General features: G+C 41.7%; 2 protein-coding genes across 2 annotated transcripts; both read right to left on the reverse strand.

Moving 5' to 3' along the window:
- Positions 1-231: 231 nt before the first annotated feature.
- tfg (trafficking from ER to golgi regulator) lies at positions 232-14,672 on the reverse strand. Its single transcript, XM_029459525.1, has 8 exons — positions 14,508-14,672; positions 12,436-12,649; positions 12,135-12,218; positions 9,610-9,756; positions 8,325-8,492; positions 8,069-8,215; positions 1,639-1,737; positions 232-1,537 (listed from the first exon to the last, which is right to left on the reverse strand). The coding sequence occupies exons 2-8, from the start codon at positions 12,617-12,619 to the stop codon at positions 1,116-1,118; spliced, it is 1,251 nt and encodes a 416-aa protein (XP_029315385.1). The 5' UTR covers positions 12,620-12,649; positions 14,508-14,672; the 3' UTR covers positions 232-1,115.
- A 200-nt stretch (positions 14,673-14,872) lies between these two features.
- jagn1a (jagunal homolog 1a) lies at positions 14,873-17,153 on the reverse strand. Its single transcript, XM_029459186.1, has 3 exons — positions 17,046-17,153; positions 16,177-16,277; positions 14,873-16,061 (listed from the first exon to the last, which is right to left on the reverse strand). The coding sequence occupies exons 2-3, from the start codon at positions 16,263-16,265 to the stop codon at positions 15,599-15,601; spliced, it is 552 nt and encodes a 183-aa protein (XP_029315046.1). The 5' UTR covers positions 16,266-16,277; positions 17,046-17,153; the 3' UTR covers positions 14,873-15,598.
- Positions 17,154-17,216: the final 63 nt, after the last annotated feature.

The raw sequence follows: 17,216 nt of genomic DNA on the forward strand, positions 1-17,216 counted from the left end.
CCCAGCCAACCACAACCCACAGGCAGGAAAAGCTAAATAGGAATACCAGCATTACTACAGTTTTCCAAATCTGTGTGGGGGAGAAGAGGAAGAGAGAAGCCAAACTTAACAGAGACATGAACTTCAGAAACCAAAGTGAGCGAGAGTGTTAAGAGCGAGACGACAAGACAACGTTCGGGCCAAGAGCAACACAATATCAAAACAAAAAGATGAAAAAAAAAGTTCTCCAACTGGGTCTCAATCATTTATTAGGTTCAAGAAAGAAAAAAAAAAGTAGTTACATTTTATACATAAACAACTAATCTCACTTGAGGGTGGAATTTGATTTATTAGTAAAAACCAGTGATAAGATAAAGAGAAAAAGAGGAATAGCAAGCCTTACTGCGGATGATATAATTAGCTAAACAAAAGAAGCCTTCTTCATGACACTGGGATCTACACCTCCCATTAGCCATCACTTAGCTAGTGTTCCCAACATGGGGCAGTTTCATTAACACATCATTAATATCGACATGGTGGTGAAATTGATCAAATCAAGAAAAACAAAACGACAAACAGACAGAAAACAAAACGACAAAAGGATAACTTTTCATTTAGATAGTGTCTTATAAATGCATCTATACATAGTATACTCGACACAACCGGTTGACAACGTTTGTCACCGACATGTATGACACCGATGCAGAATGAAGATGCTGATTTCACTCGCAAAATGAAGCATTACCATGAAAAGAACAATAAACGTTTTGTGCAACAGCCCGATTTGGTCTCCCAGGTGTGTGCATACAGACTAGTTACTTTTTAAACAGGTACACGAGGGCAGAGCGGACAGTGGTGGTCACAGGAGAAGAGGGGAAAATAACAAAGAACAGACACCAGGGCCAGAGCAGAGTGGTGTGTTGGAGAGACAGCATACGAACACTAACCATCAGACCGGGGGGGGGGGGGGGGTTGCTTGTTTCATGTTTGGACTTGATATTTGTAAAGGGGGGGGGGGGGGGGGGGATGCAGAGCAGTAAACCATGTTTCCTGCACCCACTCCAAACTGTTGGAGCAACACATAGGGGAGGGGTTTGGGGGTGTGTGTGAGGATCAGTAACATCCGCTATCCTCTTTTACCGGTACCCGGGGCCTGGCTGAGTGTAGCCCTGGCCGTAAGGGGGGCGGTTGCGGGCGTACGGGTTAGCAGATCCTGGTGGAGGGGTGACAGTGTTGCCTGGAGGCGGGGTGTATCCTGGGCGGGGTTGGTACCCTGAGCCGGGCTGGGAGCTGGGCGGCAGGCTGTAGTTGGCAGGCTGGGAGGCCTGGGAGGTATAGTTTTGGGGAGGGAAGGCTCCTGGTGGATACTGCTGGGCTGCCTGTGTTGGATGGGGCTGCTGCTGGCCACCCTGGAAGCCCGGAGCTGCAGTCGGACCGGGGGCTGGAGCCTGGGAGGCGGGAGGCGCGTAGTTCTGAAACTGCTGCTGCTGCTGCTGCGGCTGCGGCTGCGGCTGCGGCTGCGGCTGCGGCTGCGGGGCTCCAGGCTGAGTACTGTATCCTGCAGAGAGAGGGAAGGAGGAAGGGAGTGAGTATCTTTAATTCACTCTAGACAGGAAAGAGAGCCATCTTACTTCACAACGGCTACATTTTTACTCTTACCAGAGTACTGCATACCGTACTGCTGCGGCTGCTGAGGTGGGGCAGCTGGTTGCTGAGGCGGGTATCCACCTGGAGCCTGGTACTGCTGATACAACTGACCTGAAGACACGGGACAAGCATGATCAGGACACAGATAATATATACAATACCAATATGAAATAACGAGAGTTATATGCTGTGGATGTGTGAGTGTTGTTCATGTGGATTTCAAAAAGCAGCTGGCCCATCTGCCGTCCCAATGCTGTCAACCAAGGGGAAACACTGTATCTTGTATCAGGTTCAAATCCAGATGCGATTTAATACACCTCCGTATACACTTAGCCACATACTTTCGGCCAGATCATGGTTTTTCCAGGCTAAATGCAAATCAAGGTCACTCCAGGGTGGCAGTAATGCACGAGGAGGAACAAAAACAGCCAGAGGAACTTCAGCATAAGAAGTTAAGATACAACATAAAAAAAAATTGGCAATAATGAATAGTTGGCCAACTACCATCCACTGCGGAGTCTTCTGAATGATTGTATGTGTTAACATTTGGAGCAGCTTTTCAACTGCTACTTTTAGTGGCATTATCACAGGGAACAGATCGTGTAGCGGCTCTTTCATAGACCACTTACTGACGTAGTTACACTTGGGAGGAGTAAAGATTACGTATATGTCTTGGAGAGACAAATGCATTTACACCTTTTTAAACATCTGGCTAGAACATAATTGGATGGCAAATTTATCTTGAAAGCCTTTTGGTTGCATTTACGCTTTAAAAAGAAATCAAATAGCTTTCCAAGATGTATGAAGTAAGTAAGTGTAGATGGGGTTACTGCAACTTCACGGAAACACCTGTTCATCTAGACAGAAAAACAAACAACTGCTTCAGTAAAAACAGCTGCAACCACTTTGATAGTATTTGTTGTTAAGCCCAGTACCCACAGATATACCTCTACGGTACATTACAGTAAAAACTGGCTCTAAGCTAGCATGCAAGTTTCCGATTAGACATAAACACACAAAGTAAAGGATGCAATTATTGAAAAACTGAGGCTACCATATGTATCCACTATTGAAATACTATAGGCACAGACATTCAGAGCTCAGGAAAGGAGTTGTCCTTTGAAGCACTAGACACATCGATGTCAGCATACATGCACATGTGGAAGATGGCCACCATTATGTCTACAGCTCCAGTCAACTCAAAGATGAAGGCCTCTGAATATCCGAGCCAGTCTGGAGCATCATGTTACACTTAATAGCAACATTTAAATAGCATGATGGGTAGTTGGTAATATCTTGCTTAACTGTGATCTCTTATATGTTTCAAAAACATGGAAACTATTTTTCCTTGTTATTTTAAATTTGCTCATCAAGTTTTCCATTGAATGCCTGAATGTTCAACAGACAAGCAAAGACTTGGCAAACTAGTGTTCCCCCTTAACGAGGCCTATATTTTTCTCCCAAATCTCCTGCCTGGCATATAAATTGGGGTGACGACACACGAAAAGCACAAAGAGAGAAGGCATAATGAAAAACGGCCGCACCAGGGTTCACTGGTTTTTCAAGCCCTGGTAAAAGTGGTGCTGATTTTCCACTCTTCGGGAGGGCTGACATGACACTTCACAATTATTGAGAGTCTGAACAAAGCAAAGCTGAAAAGAGAACGTAAATAATTCCTATTTTTCTTGAATCCAATAATTCAAAGTAGCACATACAGTACAAATTATTGTCCTAAAAAGGAGACTGACTGTGCAGCTGAGGCTCCATGAACCAGCAGTCAGAAAACAAGTCATATTGCTTTGCGTTGTTCTGGGAGACATTTTGCTGGAAGCAGTGTACCTCTTTAGTGTCTTTTTATAAGCATTGAAGTGATGTGGCAGCCATCTGCTATCTCACTGACAGCACCTTTAACATTTAACACCATGGTCTTTATTGTGTGAGAAGGCATGTGTGTTAAATTGGCTTCTCCTCCTGTTCTCCCCGACCTGTAATCCATCATGCGTGTTATGTAAGAATGATGGAAGGATGTTAGACCTCTTCGGCCTGGGGAGTTCATTTCACTTCAGTGTGGCAAAGAGGTCATCCATTAGCCTGCTGAGCGCTCACGGGACAAAGAAATGACTGGGGGCAGGGCTCCAGACTAACTTCTCCTCTAGCACCCTTTTTTGGTACAGAATCTAATCTAAATATAATATACCATATGGACCACGGCTAATTTAATTGTTTTGTTAAGTTCTACGCCACTGCGTACATACACATCACGCGCTGTGCGGCGCAAGGTACGCGCGCTGTGCGGCGCAAGGTACGCGCGCTGTGCGGCGCAAGGTACGTGCCGCTAGGTACGCGCCGCTAGGTACGCGCGCTGTGCGCCGCTAGGTAAGCGCGCTGTGCGCCGCTACACACATGCTTATGGCATGTAGTCTCAAAACCAGTGCACATAAAATCCAGGCCCGTGTACGTGATACGAGCGAACAGAACAGTAGCCCCGAGCGGAAAACCATCCTCGCGAGGGAACATTCTGCTCTGCGAACGCACATTACAGTATCCGCAAGCGCAAAGACAGAAAAGCTTGCTCACTTGTCAAGTTGACTTTGAAAGCGAGGATGGATTTGACGGGGAACCTCTGCGAAGGGAACCAATGATAATGATAATCATGGACTGGCATGAATGCGACTACGTGAAGTTTTTAACTCGGAGACAAATGCGCATATGCGATCATTTTGGCTGCAGCCTGGAGCCCTGACGAGGGGCTCACTGAAGACAGCCAGCTTTTCAGGAGAAACATCCCAAGATGGGAAAATTATGTTTATTGGAACGAAGGAGCATTTGGCTGTAGTTCTGTTGACCTCTAAGCATGCCTCAAGAAAAAGTCAAGAAAACAAGGTCCTATTTTTAAATAAACACTTCAGACTAAACACACTTCTGCCGATCTGATAAAGAGCCTCATGCAAATGTAGGAGTCGTTGTTACAAACACGTATTTATCGTTTCTTTATGTCTTGCACACATATTCAGCATGTGACAGACAATAGGTTAAAATCTTTACCATCTGCTTATGAATCTTGTTAGCGTCATTATTATGGTAATAAGTAACCTAAGCTTGCATTTGCTTGAGGCTAGTTTCAAATGGCCACACAGGCTTATTTGGCATCCAACATCATGTATTACCTTTTATACATTCTCGTGCATCAACTGGCTGTTCTAATTTACCTTGAGGCTGTCATACTGACAGATAGTCTGCAGCCAGAGACCGAAATAATGTGAGAAAAAAGGGTTGAGTGGGAGAAGCTGGCATGATCTAGCTTAATGTCTTTATGTGCCAACCATCTGCAGCCTTGGAAGTAAGAAGAGAAATGAAGAAGGGAAACTGTAAGAAGAGGACAAACTATTCGTCGCTACGTTGGGCTTGGAGAGGCATCTAACAACCTGCTACAAGTTTACAAGATGGTATTTAGCAAGAGCTGCCAACGTGTACAATAACAATAATTTACTGATCTCTGTGGGGAAATCATCGTTTTTAGTTGGTACAGAAAAGTTCCCCTGGAGCTGGGACAAAGGCTTGCTGAACTTTAACCAGTGGTAATGCTTGCTCACACAGGGCCTTTAGTTGAATCTCAGTCCTACACTAATGGACGGTCAGCCTATTTAATACCTTACATTTAGCTATCTACATCCAGTACTTGACATAGACTGGTGTTTTACAAACTTTCCTATCAGATCAGATCAAGTATCCCTTCATCCCACCACCTGTCTTGGGTTATTCTCTCTGGTAGTTTATTACCCCCGCCAAGAAGGTTATTGCTTTCGGTTTGGTTTGTTGTTTGTCAGCAGGATTACGGAAAAACTACTGGCCTGATTTTCATGAAACTCGGAACTGACACGCCAGATGGTTTATTTACACAGCACCACCCGAGAAGCCGCGGTTGGAAACTGCTTGGAAAAGTCAGGAACTTTGAAAAATACTTGGCAGGTGATTGGATGAACCATCCGTCAATCAAACTCTTACTGTCGGGAGAACAGCAACAACATATTTTCCACCGAGAAAAGTCTTCAGTCGTTTTCTTGCTATTTTTTCAAAAAGCACAAACGCATTATGTGAAGCCTGACAGGATGGACACTCTGGGGTACAAATGCCCGTGGTTATGAACCACTAATCTGGCAGACATGTGATGAGAACTTGCACAAAACCATCACAGGGCAAGAGAGATATAGTATGAGCAATTTCAGATTATTGCTCAACAATAATAATTCCACAAAAACATGCCTCAACGATAGCATCGCTGCATCACACACTATTAAAGTGCAAACATCAAATCAGCAAGAACAAGTTACTCATTAGAAAATAAAGTCTGTTTGTTCGAGTCCTCGTGTTAAGGAGATGAAGGAACGAGCAATGATCAGCTTGCTGTTGGGATGGCAAACCCAGGGATTTAATAAATCTTCATCTGGATCAACTAAACTCTTATTAGCCCAATGGATGGGCCCCTACAACACCAACCAGGCCAAACCACAAACCACCAGTTAAATGGAAGTAGTAATAGCACATGTGTGTTGATCTTTTATGTTGCAGGTGCTCTCAGGAGTCAGCAGCGTGATCGCTCTGAGAATAAGTTAGTTCTCCTTTGCTCCAGAGGTGTCCTCATTCAGCGAGGCCAAACCACAAACTGAAATCTATCCGATCCCTTACAGAAATGTGGTAAACAATACAACATGCGTCACCTCTGTGGCAGCACCTGCCTGGGCCTTTCTTCACAACAACAAGAGAAACTAGCGAGAGAATTCCTTCATGTTAAATTAGATACTTGGATAAAGGACGGAAGGAAATGGACATGCGTGATTGGCACAGAATACCATTTCCAAGAGTGGTGTTGAGAAAATTAAGTAAAATAAGTCATGTTTGTTTTTGCCAATTTACTGCCTGAACCTTTGTTCATTAATCTTCATCTGGGTTTTAGGTTTGGGTCCAGCATGTCCATGTTAAAGATCGCACACAGGGGATAGCTGTGATAAAGTTTCTGCTGAGCAAGATAAACCCTAACAATCAATGGATACTCTTGTTTATAGAGTGGATTAAGATTCCGCAGTGGTGAGACTCTACAGCAGAATGGATCCGATTCCCCAAAACAAGGAACAAGTACTTGTTTAAAGTACATGCACACATCTGTGAACTGCAAACTTTAGTAAATGTAAACAAAAGGTGCTCTATGTGCATCATATCTATTATCCTCCTCAATGTGTTCCTTTAACAACATTCTTCCACCCTGTGAAGATTTCTCCTAATCTAATAGCCGGCAGGGGGAAAGTGATACTCTCTATAATCCACTGAGAAACACGAAGAAGGTGAATTGAATCAACACAGCTAACTAAACAATGGTAATGTAGTATGGTCTGGTGTATTATTTGATCTTAATCTGTCATAGAAATACAAAATTACACTTGAATGTGTAATTGTTTTCAGAGTGGACACACTCAAGCGAGGCATGAAATTACATCTCACACAGTAGGACTTCACTGACTGTCTGCACAGGATCTTGGAGTAAATCATTTAGTCACAGTTCTAAAGAAAAGGAAAGGGCGTTGCGTTGCAACAGGCCTGTGTATGTACTGTATGTGCATGACCACAGTCCAGACAGGACTGAACATCATAATAAAAACTGCAGCTTGGAGAGTCTATGATTTAATATATTTTAGTCGTACATTTTGATTTATTTTCAGAGCTTTTACTGCAGTACTGCGTGTGTCAGCCCTGAGACAATGCAGAGCTTTTTCTTCTTCTTCTTGGGCATCATCTCTTTTTCTATTGCTTCTATGTTTTGTGTTGCCCCTCCAACCAATGGATTTACTTCTCTGCATAGTTCAATTTGATTACATTTGGATCCTCTACATGCATTTGTACATTAAAGTATTATTACCCTGAGTAATTATGGCTAGAAATAATAAATATGTGTCTGGGTGGTGGAGATTTACACCTACTGCAGCAAGAACCAATACTACTAATGCAGAATGTTTAAAAGAACAATTATCTAGCCTGTACATTGAATCCCACCATCTAAAACCCACCAAGGGATATAGTTCTTGGCCTAAAAGTTTCCAGAAGAACTACTTTAATCAAAAGAGCTTGGATCTGTAGTTTAGGGCAACACATAAAAACATGCTCAGCAGGGGTCGACATTTTTATGAGGAAACATTGGTGGTAATGTTAGTAAAACATCCCATACAACAGCACCACTATAAAATGAAGTGTAACTGCTTAACCACCCATATGGCAGGGTCTCCTCCTCCCTGTGCTCATTAGGACATTATCCCATAATGCATTCTTTGTACACAAACCTGCCTCACAGTATGTGTCGGTTTGTGTGTTTACCAAATGCTTGTATTAAATAGGGCGTGTGTGGATATGGGATTTATTGGGGGGGTGCAGTAGTTTGTGCATGTGTCCTCACCATCCATGCCAGCTTGGGGTCCCTGCTGTACTCCAGCATAGGGAGCCTGTGGTTGGGGGGCCACCACTGGCTGAGGGGCTGCAGACGAGGAGGAGGCAATGCTGTCAGGGGTTCCTGAGCGCTCCTCTAGTGCAACCGCTGGCGGAGCTGCTCAGACAGCACAGAGGAGATATGAATTATTTCCATGACAGCAAAACAAATACTCAGAAAAACAAAGTGTCTTCTATTTTTTTTGCATGTGGATAGGGTGCATTACCTGGGGCATGGTCCTCGCTCAGGCCAAATGCGGAGATGACATTCTTGCTGACCTCGTCCTGGTTTTTTAACGGGTCGAAGGCTGACATGCTGGCTGCACTGACTGGAGTGGCCTGTTTCACAGTGGGGTCTGCTGCCACCATTTTGCCTTCATGTCCGCCCATTGATTCTAGAAACAACAGCCACAGAAATGTTTAAGACCCGGCAGAGGCAAACACAAAATGTGGCAATAAGGCCTACTATCATACTGTGATATGACCGACCGACATAAATGCTTTGGTCAAAGTTATGATGACACGAGAGGGGCGTATTTTTGCTTGAGATGCGTATTTGTGTGAGTGTGTGACTAAATTCAAACTGGTCTGAACCAGTACATATGCAGTTTAGAATTAAAACTACAAATGTAGAGTATACTACAGATTATCCAGACACATCTTCATATGAAAACAAGTTGTTAAATTATTCCAACAATGACTGACCCTTATAAACTGTCTCACTTTTGTACCAGTATCCATGTGGGATCTTACGATTTCAAAAGCGAGCATGTGGAATACGAACAAGTGCTATTTGTTTAGGAAGCCGTGTGACCCCCATCAGTGAGATTAAGAGACCCAACAGACAAGGTTTGTGATATGTAAAAACAAACAAACTAAGACAAATAAAACCATCTGGATGTGTGGACATATACCATTGCCTATTAGGGCAGAATGTTTCTTATGGATCCAACAAGTTCTTGTCTTAAATACATATGCACACATAGGAGTTGTAAATTGATTTTCAACTTGTCAGTTTCATGCACAAGTATGCGTCTGTGATTTCCATTAATGGGCAGAAGTTATGAGTTCTCATGTTACAACAATTCAACGAGCAGTTGTGCACACACACTGTCGGAAAGACTGCAAATGACTCAAGATATTGCAAAGTATATATATATTATTATAACCCGAAAGACACTTTTTAAAGGCCGATACTGATATCGATATTTGACAGTTGAAAAAAAAATCCAACCAAAGATATATCGGCATAACATAAACAGAAAATCTTAATACGGATCCCTTAGATTTGTTCTTTTGTGTGTGACCCAGGATACATACTAAGTAGGACATTTTCCAACTGAAAGATCAACTTGTCAGCGCTCTCTGGTGGACAAACTATGAAATGGTGACACTGTTTTGAAGTTATCTCAGACATAGCTTGGCATTTCTGTATTGTAATTTCTTGTCACACTGATACTAAAATATAAGGGAATATTGATTGATTTGTCGGTCTAGTTCTAACATGCTTACCACTGTCGTGTGCTGTAGCAGACAGACCGGTCTCTGTTGGGGGCTCCAAGCTATCCAGGAGGTTGTTGACTTTATTCCTGAGCTCAATGAGCTCCCTGCGAAGGTACTTCACTTGACTAGACTCCAAAGGTCGTGGTTGACCATTCACTGCAGATAACGAGAGATGAAGAGAGAGAGGGTACAAGTGAGCAAATTAAACAAAGAGATGTCTGCACAGCCGACTCCATCTTTGTGTAAAACCTCGAGGAGGGTGATGGATAGACTGATGATCGCTTTTACAGAAGACAACAATCCTTTAACTCATACCTTTATTAATGGGCACTTCTGTACATTAGTGAATCTGGATCTAAGTAGTTACGATCATTTCCCATTTGGAGTGGAACTGCTGGTTGACATATAATATGGTCTGGATCTGAGTTATAGCCACAAGCGCCCAGTAATATCTGGGTCAGACTATACAGAAGTGCGTCTGTCGAGGACTAAAAGCTGACAGTATACAAGCTGCCACACAGAGGCATTGAAGTTATTGAACTGTACACACCCACGCAAGGACACACTGTGTTGTTCAATCTATTAGACTGAAAATATTTCACTGGTAAATTATGATTAACAGTTAACTGGATAGTCAAAATGTATAGTCGGGTAATCAGCACAGACAGTATTATCCACCAACATTTGCTCATTTTAAAATAAACACAGTGAAAACTCATAATTCTCCAGTTCATTGGTCTAGAAAAGCTGTTAATTCTACAACACCTATGTGTACAATATGAATGATGACCCGTCCCAATTATGTTGGCAACACGCTCTGAATACCTGGGATTACAGAGATCATCTATCACATGGTTGAATCCACTAAGCCATTTACAATAGCAGCCAGACTGACCGAGGGACTGAGAGCTAGGAGCACACAAAGGAGCTGGGGAAGGCTGAGCAAAAGGGCGCTGTCTTTCTGCGCTTACTTAATGAAATCAAATTAAAACTATCAAGACAATAGGTCCATTATTACAATGCCGTTCAGCAGGAAACACAGGACAAAAGGTCTTCACAATCTTTGACCCCATGTGACCTGCACCACGTGGGTCATTCTACCTTCTTTCAGTCTTTCCCACTACAAATTAACTGAGAAGTGTAATTTCCATTGCAAAGAATGAATGAGACAAGGGAGATCGCCAAACATTCCTTTCTCACACAAGTTTCTCTGTTTGAGTGGATAATGCTGAACAGAGATGCACGGGGTCATGAGGCCCAGTGCTGCGACACGGGCTGCCACAAGGTTCCAGCTACTCTCACTCGTTTTGAATCTCGACACATGTACAACAAAATCTATTCCACGTGAGGCCATCATGCATGTTTTTTTTGTTTTTAAAGAAAGAAAGAAATCATACAGATCCCTGGCTAATAGTAGCGGTAACAGGAGGACAGACTGACGGAGCAGAGCACAGGATCGTGTTGCCTTTACAGATTCATGAGCAGAGTGAGCGTACATCTTACTTTGTGCCAGTTTGAGTTTAAAAATAACTCAAGATTATTAAATTTGTAAAATGCACGTTCATGGTGTGCTATGATTGAGGCATGTTTTTTTTCCCCCAGATGATAGCAATATTCTGTAGATATATTCCAATACTGATAAATCTCTACCCCAACTTTATTTTCTGGCAGGAAGGAACTCAATTTAGACTATCAAGCAGCCAAAAACTGGGACATAGTCCTACCTTTAAATTAACAACATTTACAGGAAATCCATTGAACACTTTTTTCCCCCACAGAACAGATTAAATTCACTAATAGCTTGAATTTATTTTTGTTAATGTCTGGAAAAGATACAGTTTCTATCAAGATTAAGTAATCAGACAAGCAGAAAACACAATTTACCCATAAAGCTGCATGTACATTTCCCATATAAGCCATTTTTTCAAGTATTCCTTTTTACGCAATGATCATAATCATACTTTTGGTCAAGCATTAATTAATCTGCAAGACCTGTATATCATTTCTGTAAAACCTTATGCAACATGTATGCACTACAAACAAAAACAGGCCTCAACCTGACATTTTAGGGTGAGGTTGAGGAAATGTAATTAAATCTTGTTTGGTTTACTGAATGACTGTGGATTTAGCTGGCCTGGTACATATTTCAGATTTCTATTAGGAACCAGTATAACTGGCAGAAAAGGCTTTTATGAATACATCCATCTACTGCCTGTCATGCTGTTTGTTTGAACCGCACTAAGAAACGCATTGAAATTCCAACCCAAATTAGTCAGAAGGGAGTGTAGACGACTCTCATTCGGACAGAGCTGGGGTTTGTTGTGTGAAACATAAGCGGGACTGCCCTCCAGTGATTGGTTGCAGTAACATCTGATGTGAAACATCTTGGTCTACGGTTTATCATGATGACACTTTTACATGATTTAGGACATCTACAGGCTTGAAGTTTGGATTCCTCGAGGCAAAGTTCACACACAACATGGCGGTGTATGTATATGAATGGGTAAGAGAAAGGGAACGCTTTAATATCTTACCAAACAAAGTCAGTTTGAGTATTCTACTGCACTGGATGGCGAAGGAGAGATCAGAGCTGTCAAAGATGGTGATGAGGTCATCATCTAGAGAAAGGAAAAAGAAAGACCAGATGATTCACTGTATGGGAAATTATGGGAATTAGTCATGTGACCAAATTAACTGGTTAAGTAATTAGTATCAGTATCATAAACTTGCCACTAGTTTAATAAAGAATAAGGCCTGAAGAAAACCTATTGGCAACATTTACACTTTGATCCTTGAGACCAATTAGGGCAAAGAGCCCTGGATGTCCTTACTCACCTTCATCCTTGTATTTAATGGTAACCTCGTCATTACTCTGCAGCTTTCCCCTGAAGACACGTTGCATCATCAGCACTAGCTCGTCATAAGTGATGTCTTCGTTATGGATCGGGATGCGTCTGATGTCATCGCCCAACTGGGCTTTGATGATCAGCTTCCCGCTCAGGTCCAGCTGGCCGTTCATGGTGCCGTCCGACCACTTCTGCTCCCACCACTTAACAGGGTCAGAGGAGACTTAAACACAACCAACGAAACAACAAGCCTGTTGTCCTAGCTTTCCTTCTACTGTCTTAATGCTAAAAAGGGCCTATCTGAGTATGACATATTACCAACAGCTGAGTTGGACTGGCTTTGATCATATGTTGTATCATAAACAAAACAATCACCAACAGAAACTGTTTATACTGACAAAAGTGTTTGGAAGTAAACATGCTGCACCCCACTAGGACTGCAAGATTATGATTAAAATAACAATGACAATTACTCTGCTCAGTATTGCCAGATATAAATTATTCACTCAATAATATACACATCCATCTTTGGGAATAAAATACAATAATGTCAAAATGATCATAGAAATTAAGGCCTTAGATACCACTGGGTCCGTGTAATTAAGTTAACAGGTCAGGGGAGGGGGTCGCTGTGAGAGTCATTATTTAAGTTATTCAAATGAGCAGCTCCTCTTTGTTGTAACTAATCCTTATTGTCTTCCTTAAAGACACTCTGATAATTCAAAATCAAGGGATAGCTTATCTTTACTAAAGATATGATTTAATAGTGTCCCTCAACAATGGGGCTATCTAACTGCAGGCCAGTGATGCGTTTTCTAAAGTCCGTTTATACTACTTAATCTTATCCAATCAAGACTTTGCCTATGCAGTAACAATATCACAGTTTTACTTGAACTGCAGTCTAAGGGTCAAACATCCCTCGTGAGGTGGCAGAAACAGCTGTACGTTATTACAGACTTTGACCCAAAATATCAACCTGTCCGATAAGATAATCACAGCTTTCAACTATGTCGAATGGATCTTTTAGAAAAATATAATGTGATCATTTGTATGCTAGATAGCTGAAACGTACATATTTGGTTTGGTATGCAATCCTAGATTAGGGTTACTTACATTTGGCATTCAGTTTAAATTAGCTTTAACAGTTTGTGATACATTAACATTAATTAATTAATCTCATTGATCGTGTGTTGTCAGCAGTTGGATTAACTATGACGTTACCTGCTGATGTTGAATTTAATTCCAGAAATGCTACGGCTTTGACTGTCCTAGCCAGATGAATAATTAGCTGGATGCTAGGGATTGTGTGGTAGCTAGCGATTAGCATACATTTGTTTTAAATGGGGGAAACAACAAACTTACGTCTACCTAGATTGGCAATACCACATGTTTGGTGAAACGTTTGGTAACGTTACTTTGGAATTGAACGTGAACAATGTCGCTGAAGTGTAGCTAACACTGATTGTAAAAAACGCTCATTCGCAGAGTCATCTGTCAGTGGCCCATAAACAGATCTCTAGTGACGGCTAACGTTAGCTAGGCCGTCCCATCACTGCACTGTCAATGGTGTCATTATAAACTATGAATTCGGAGGCAAAAGCAATCATATCATTAATCTCCCATTTTATTCTTCCATAACTTGCGGTATAATAGCTCGACTTAATTGCACTTATAGCAATCGGTCGGCAAAAAGCGGTTTCCTGTGCAACTTGGAACAGCTACCTTTAATTGGCATTCAGGGCTAACGTTAGGAATATACCAGCATATACTTAACACAGTAATGTATCAACTTTGTCGTCCTTGAAATTCGAAAATAATAATGTCAGTTCTTTTTGTAAGTAACTTCCTACGAATCAGCCGACACCTGTTTAGGCGAGCTATCTTAGCATTAGCTCCCTGCGTAGCGACCGTAACATTAGTAGTTGTTAGCTAGCAAGCTACCCGCTTAGCAAGCTAACTAGCTAGCAAAATACAACTCCAACAGCGAGAAGATGGGAACTGTTGTGTCTTTTGAACTACATCATAACATACTTGGACCATTTACAAAAGAAAGTATTTTACCTGAATCAGACGACTTGTCCGCGCTGTTTCACAGGTTTCCCTAAACCGTGAAAATCAAATATGTTAGCTAGCCTAGCTAGACCCGGGTACCAGCATCAGGAAGTGTCCTCCTTAGACTGTCAACGTCAACCAGTACGTGGCATTCATTCTGCGCAGCCTCAGACCATCTAGATCAAAGTGTGTTGTGACCAGATACTATGACTGACTCACCTAATTGAAAAGATGATCTAACATCAAATGTAACAAGTTAAAGAGCATTGATTTTATTTGTATTTGCTTTACAATGCATATGTTATTTGTGTCCACTTGAGTGAAGGGCTGGCTTTCTTATGCGGAAAGAATACACAGTACAATCAGCTATTTTGATCACCATCTTTTATTTTTTTTAATGGCTAAAATGCATTCTGGAAAAAAAAGATTTTGTGAGAGGTAGACTTAATGAAGGAGACAGCATCCGCACATCTGCAGCAAAGATAAACCTAGTTCCTTTAAAGGCGCAGTCAGCGATTGAAGAAAATCTGGCGTTCATACACATCCCTTGCTCTGTAAATGGGAAACAAAGAAAGTGGCATGGTGGATTGAGCCATCACTACTCACGCCTGCTGGTGCACAGGACAGGGGGAAGGCATTGGTAAATCTGGCACATGTTTACGTTTATTTTTGTTTGTTCAGATGTTGAGTTCAAATATCAACAATCTTTCTCCAGAGTTGCTGACTCCACCTTTAACACATTCAGCTACAATTTCTAAGCAATTGTATATGTTAGAACAGATATTGCATTCACCGCTGTACTTAAGTATGTATGAACATGATCCTAAACTTTTGGAGTAAAGCTGCAGTTTAAACTCAGTGATGAAGAGGGAACAAGAAGACTGAACGCCATGTGTATGAATGTTGCTTTGATGCCACTCCTGGCATCAAAGCAATCCATGTTCCTGCATAAATTGTACATCGTCAGAGAACACTGGGTTTTAAGGTATGATGTTTCATGATAATGATGACTGAATAAATAGACATAAATAAGATGCTTAACTTATGAATAAATTAAGATAAAAACACAGTTTTTGCCCAGTCACAGCTTTCTCACTCCATTACTTCTTCTTCTTTTCCTGAGTGGTGTCAAACCATGAGTCTAACAGCTTTTTCATGTAATACAACTGCCAGGCGTGCACTTGAACAGCAACCACCATGATGAGATACATAACAGTCACAGCAGAGAAGCCAAAAATGAATCGGTAGGCCTTTCCATGTCGGTAGAGCTGCTGCGCTACAGGAAACATCTCCATTCCACCATAAATGAGCGGTGCCACAGAGAACAGCCCTGCACTGATCATGGATAAGACCAGGTAACTGATATTGTTCTTTGGAAGTGATAGGGCACTGAAAAATAGAGGGAGGAGGCTAAGCAGGTAGGGGTACTCCCACTGGTACGGCATGGACACTGTGTCATGTGACACCAGGTCGAAGTGGCTAACAGTCACTTGTGCAGCCACCAGCAGCCAGAGGAGAAGGTGCACCAGGTTTAACTTCCGCACCTCTGACTTCAGGGCAGCACTGTAAAAAAAAGACAACAGATAAACAAGGTGTGTTAGCAATCCTTGTTGATATTGCTGCTAGACAACATTCATATTTAATGTTTAATATCAGAAATAGATAAAAAGTTACTTGCCTCATTTGGTATTGTGGGGCCACCCTCTCTCTGGGTTTGAAGTTACTTCCATTAGTACCTCCAGCTCTGAGACCAACACGTGACGTCATGTTGAGGAAAACCTACTGACACACAAAACACATCTTATTACAGAAACCAAAACTTCTACTACAAAACTACTACACTGTATTATTTTAATTACTTGGTCTATAATATGTTTGGAAATAATGAAAAATCACAATTTCATAAACCCTTTAGATGGTGTCTTTAAATTGCTGTCGAAATATATTCAAGATATTCAAATATGTTTGATGAACTATCTTCTTATCTATTTAAGAGATGAAATCCTCACAACTGGAAGCTGGAACTATGCACAATGTGGACGTTTTACTAGGAAATGACTCAAACAAACAATCAATTATCAAAACAATTGCCAATTTCTTTCTTTTGGTCGACTAATTGATCAATCAACTATTTGTTTCAGGTCTAGGCATAACATTTGACACTGTTAGCCAGCTCGTATTAACTATGAGAATGGATTTAACGGGCATATGTAACAACACAAAAACGATGATATCACAGGGAAGAGAAAATCGTGTATATAACATGAGATCAATCTTAACCATCCAGACCGTTGTCTAATTCTGATACCAAGGTGCTACCAAGTATTCAAATAGAAAATGAGAGTTATTTCAGGTAGATTAACAGCAGTTGGGCAGTTGCACCGAAACAGGCTAGCGCGTTAGCTGCTGTTGCTAGCTAACCCAATTCAGCATTACCTTTATACAGATAGTTCCGTATTGTATGATGGGGCTGGCGTCGTTTTATTATTAGCTATTACAACTCGGAGTGTGACACCATTTAAAATCTTGATAGCTAATAATGCTTACCGTGACCGCTGCGTATTTCCGTAACGTTTGGCTGAGCTCGTTGTTTCAGTACAGATTCAATCTGTAACAACAAAAGATGCGACAGATGTTGCTAACCGCTTTGCGCATGCGCAAAATTGCAGTCGTCGACTGAAAGACACTCCCACCGCAGCTTCAGCATCTCTCCTCACA

Source organism: Cottoperca gobio, chromosome 21 (assembly GCF_900634415.1).
Source record: "Cottoperca gobio chromosome 21, fCotGob3.1, whole genome shotgun sequence".
NCBI lineage: Eukaryota > Metazoa > Chordata > Actinopteri > Perciformes > Bovichtidae > Cottoperca > Cottoperca gobio.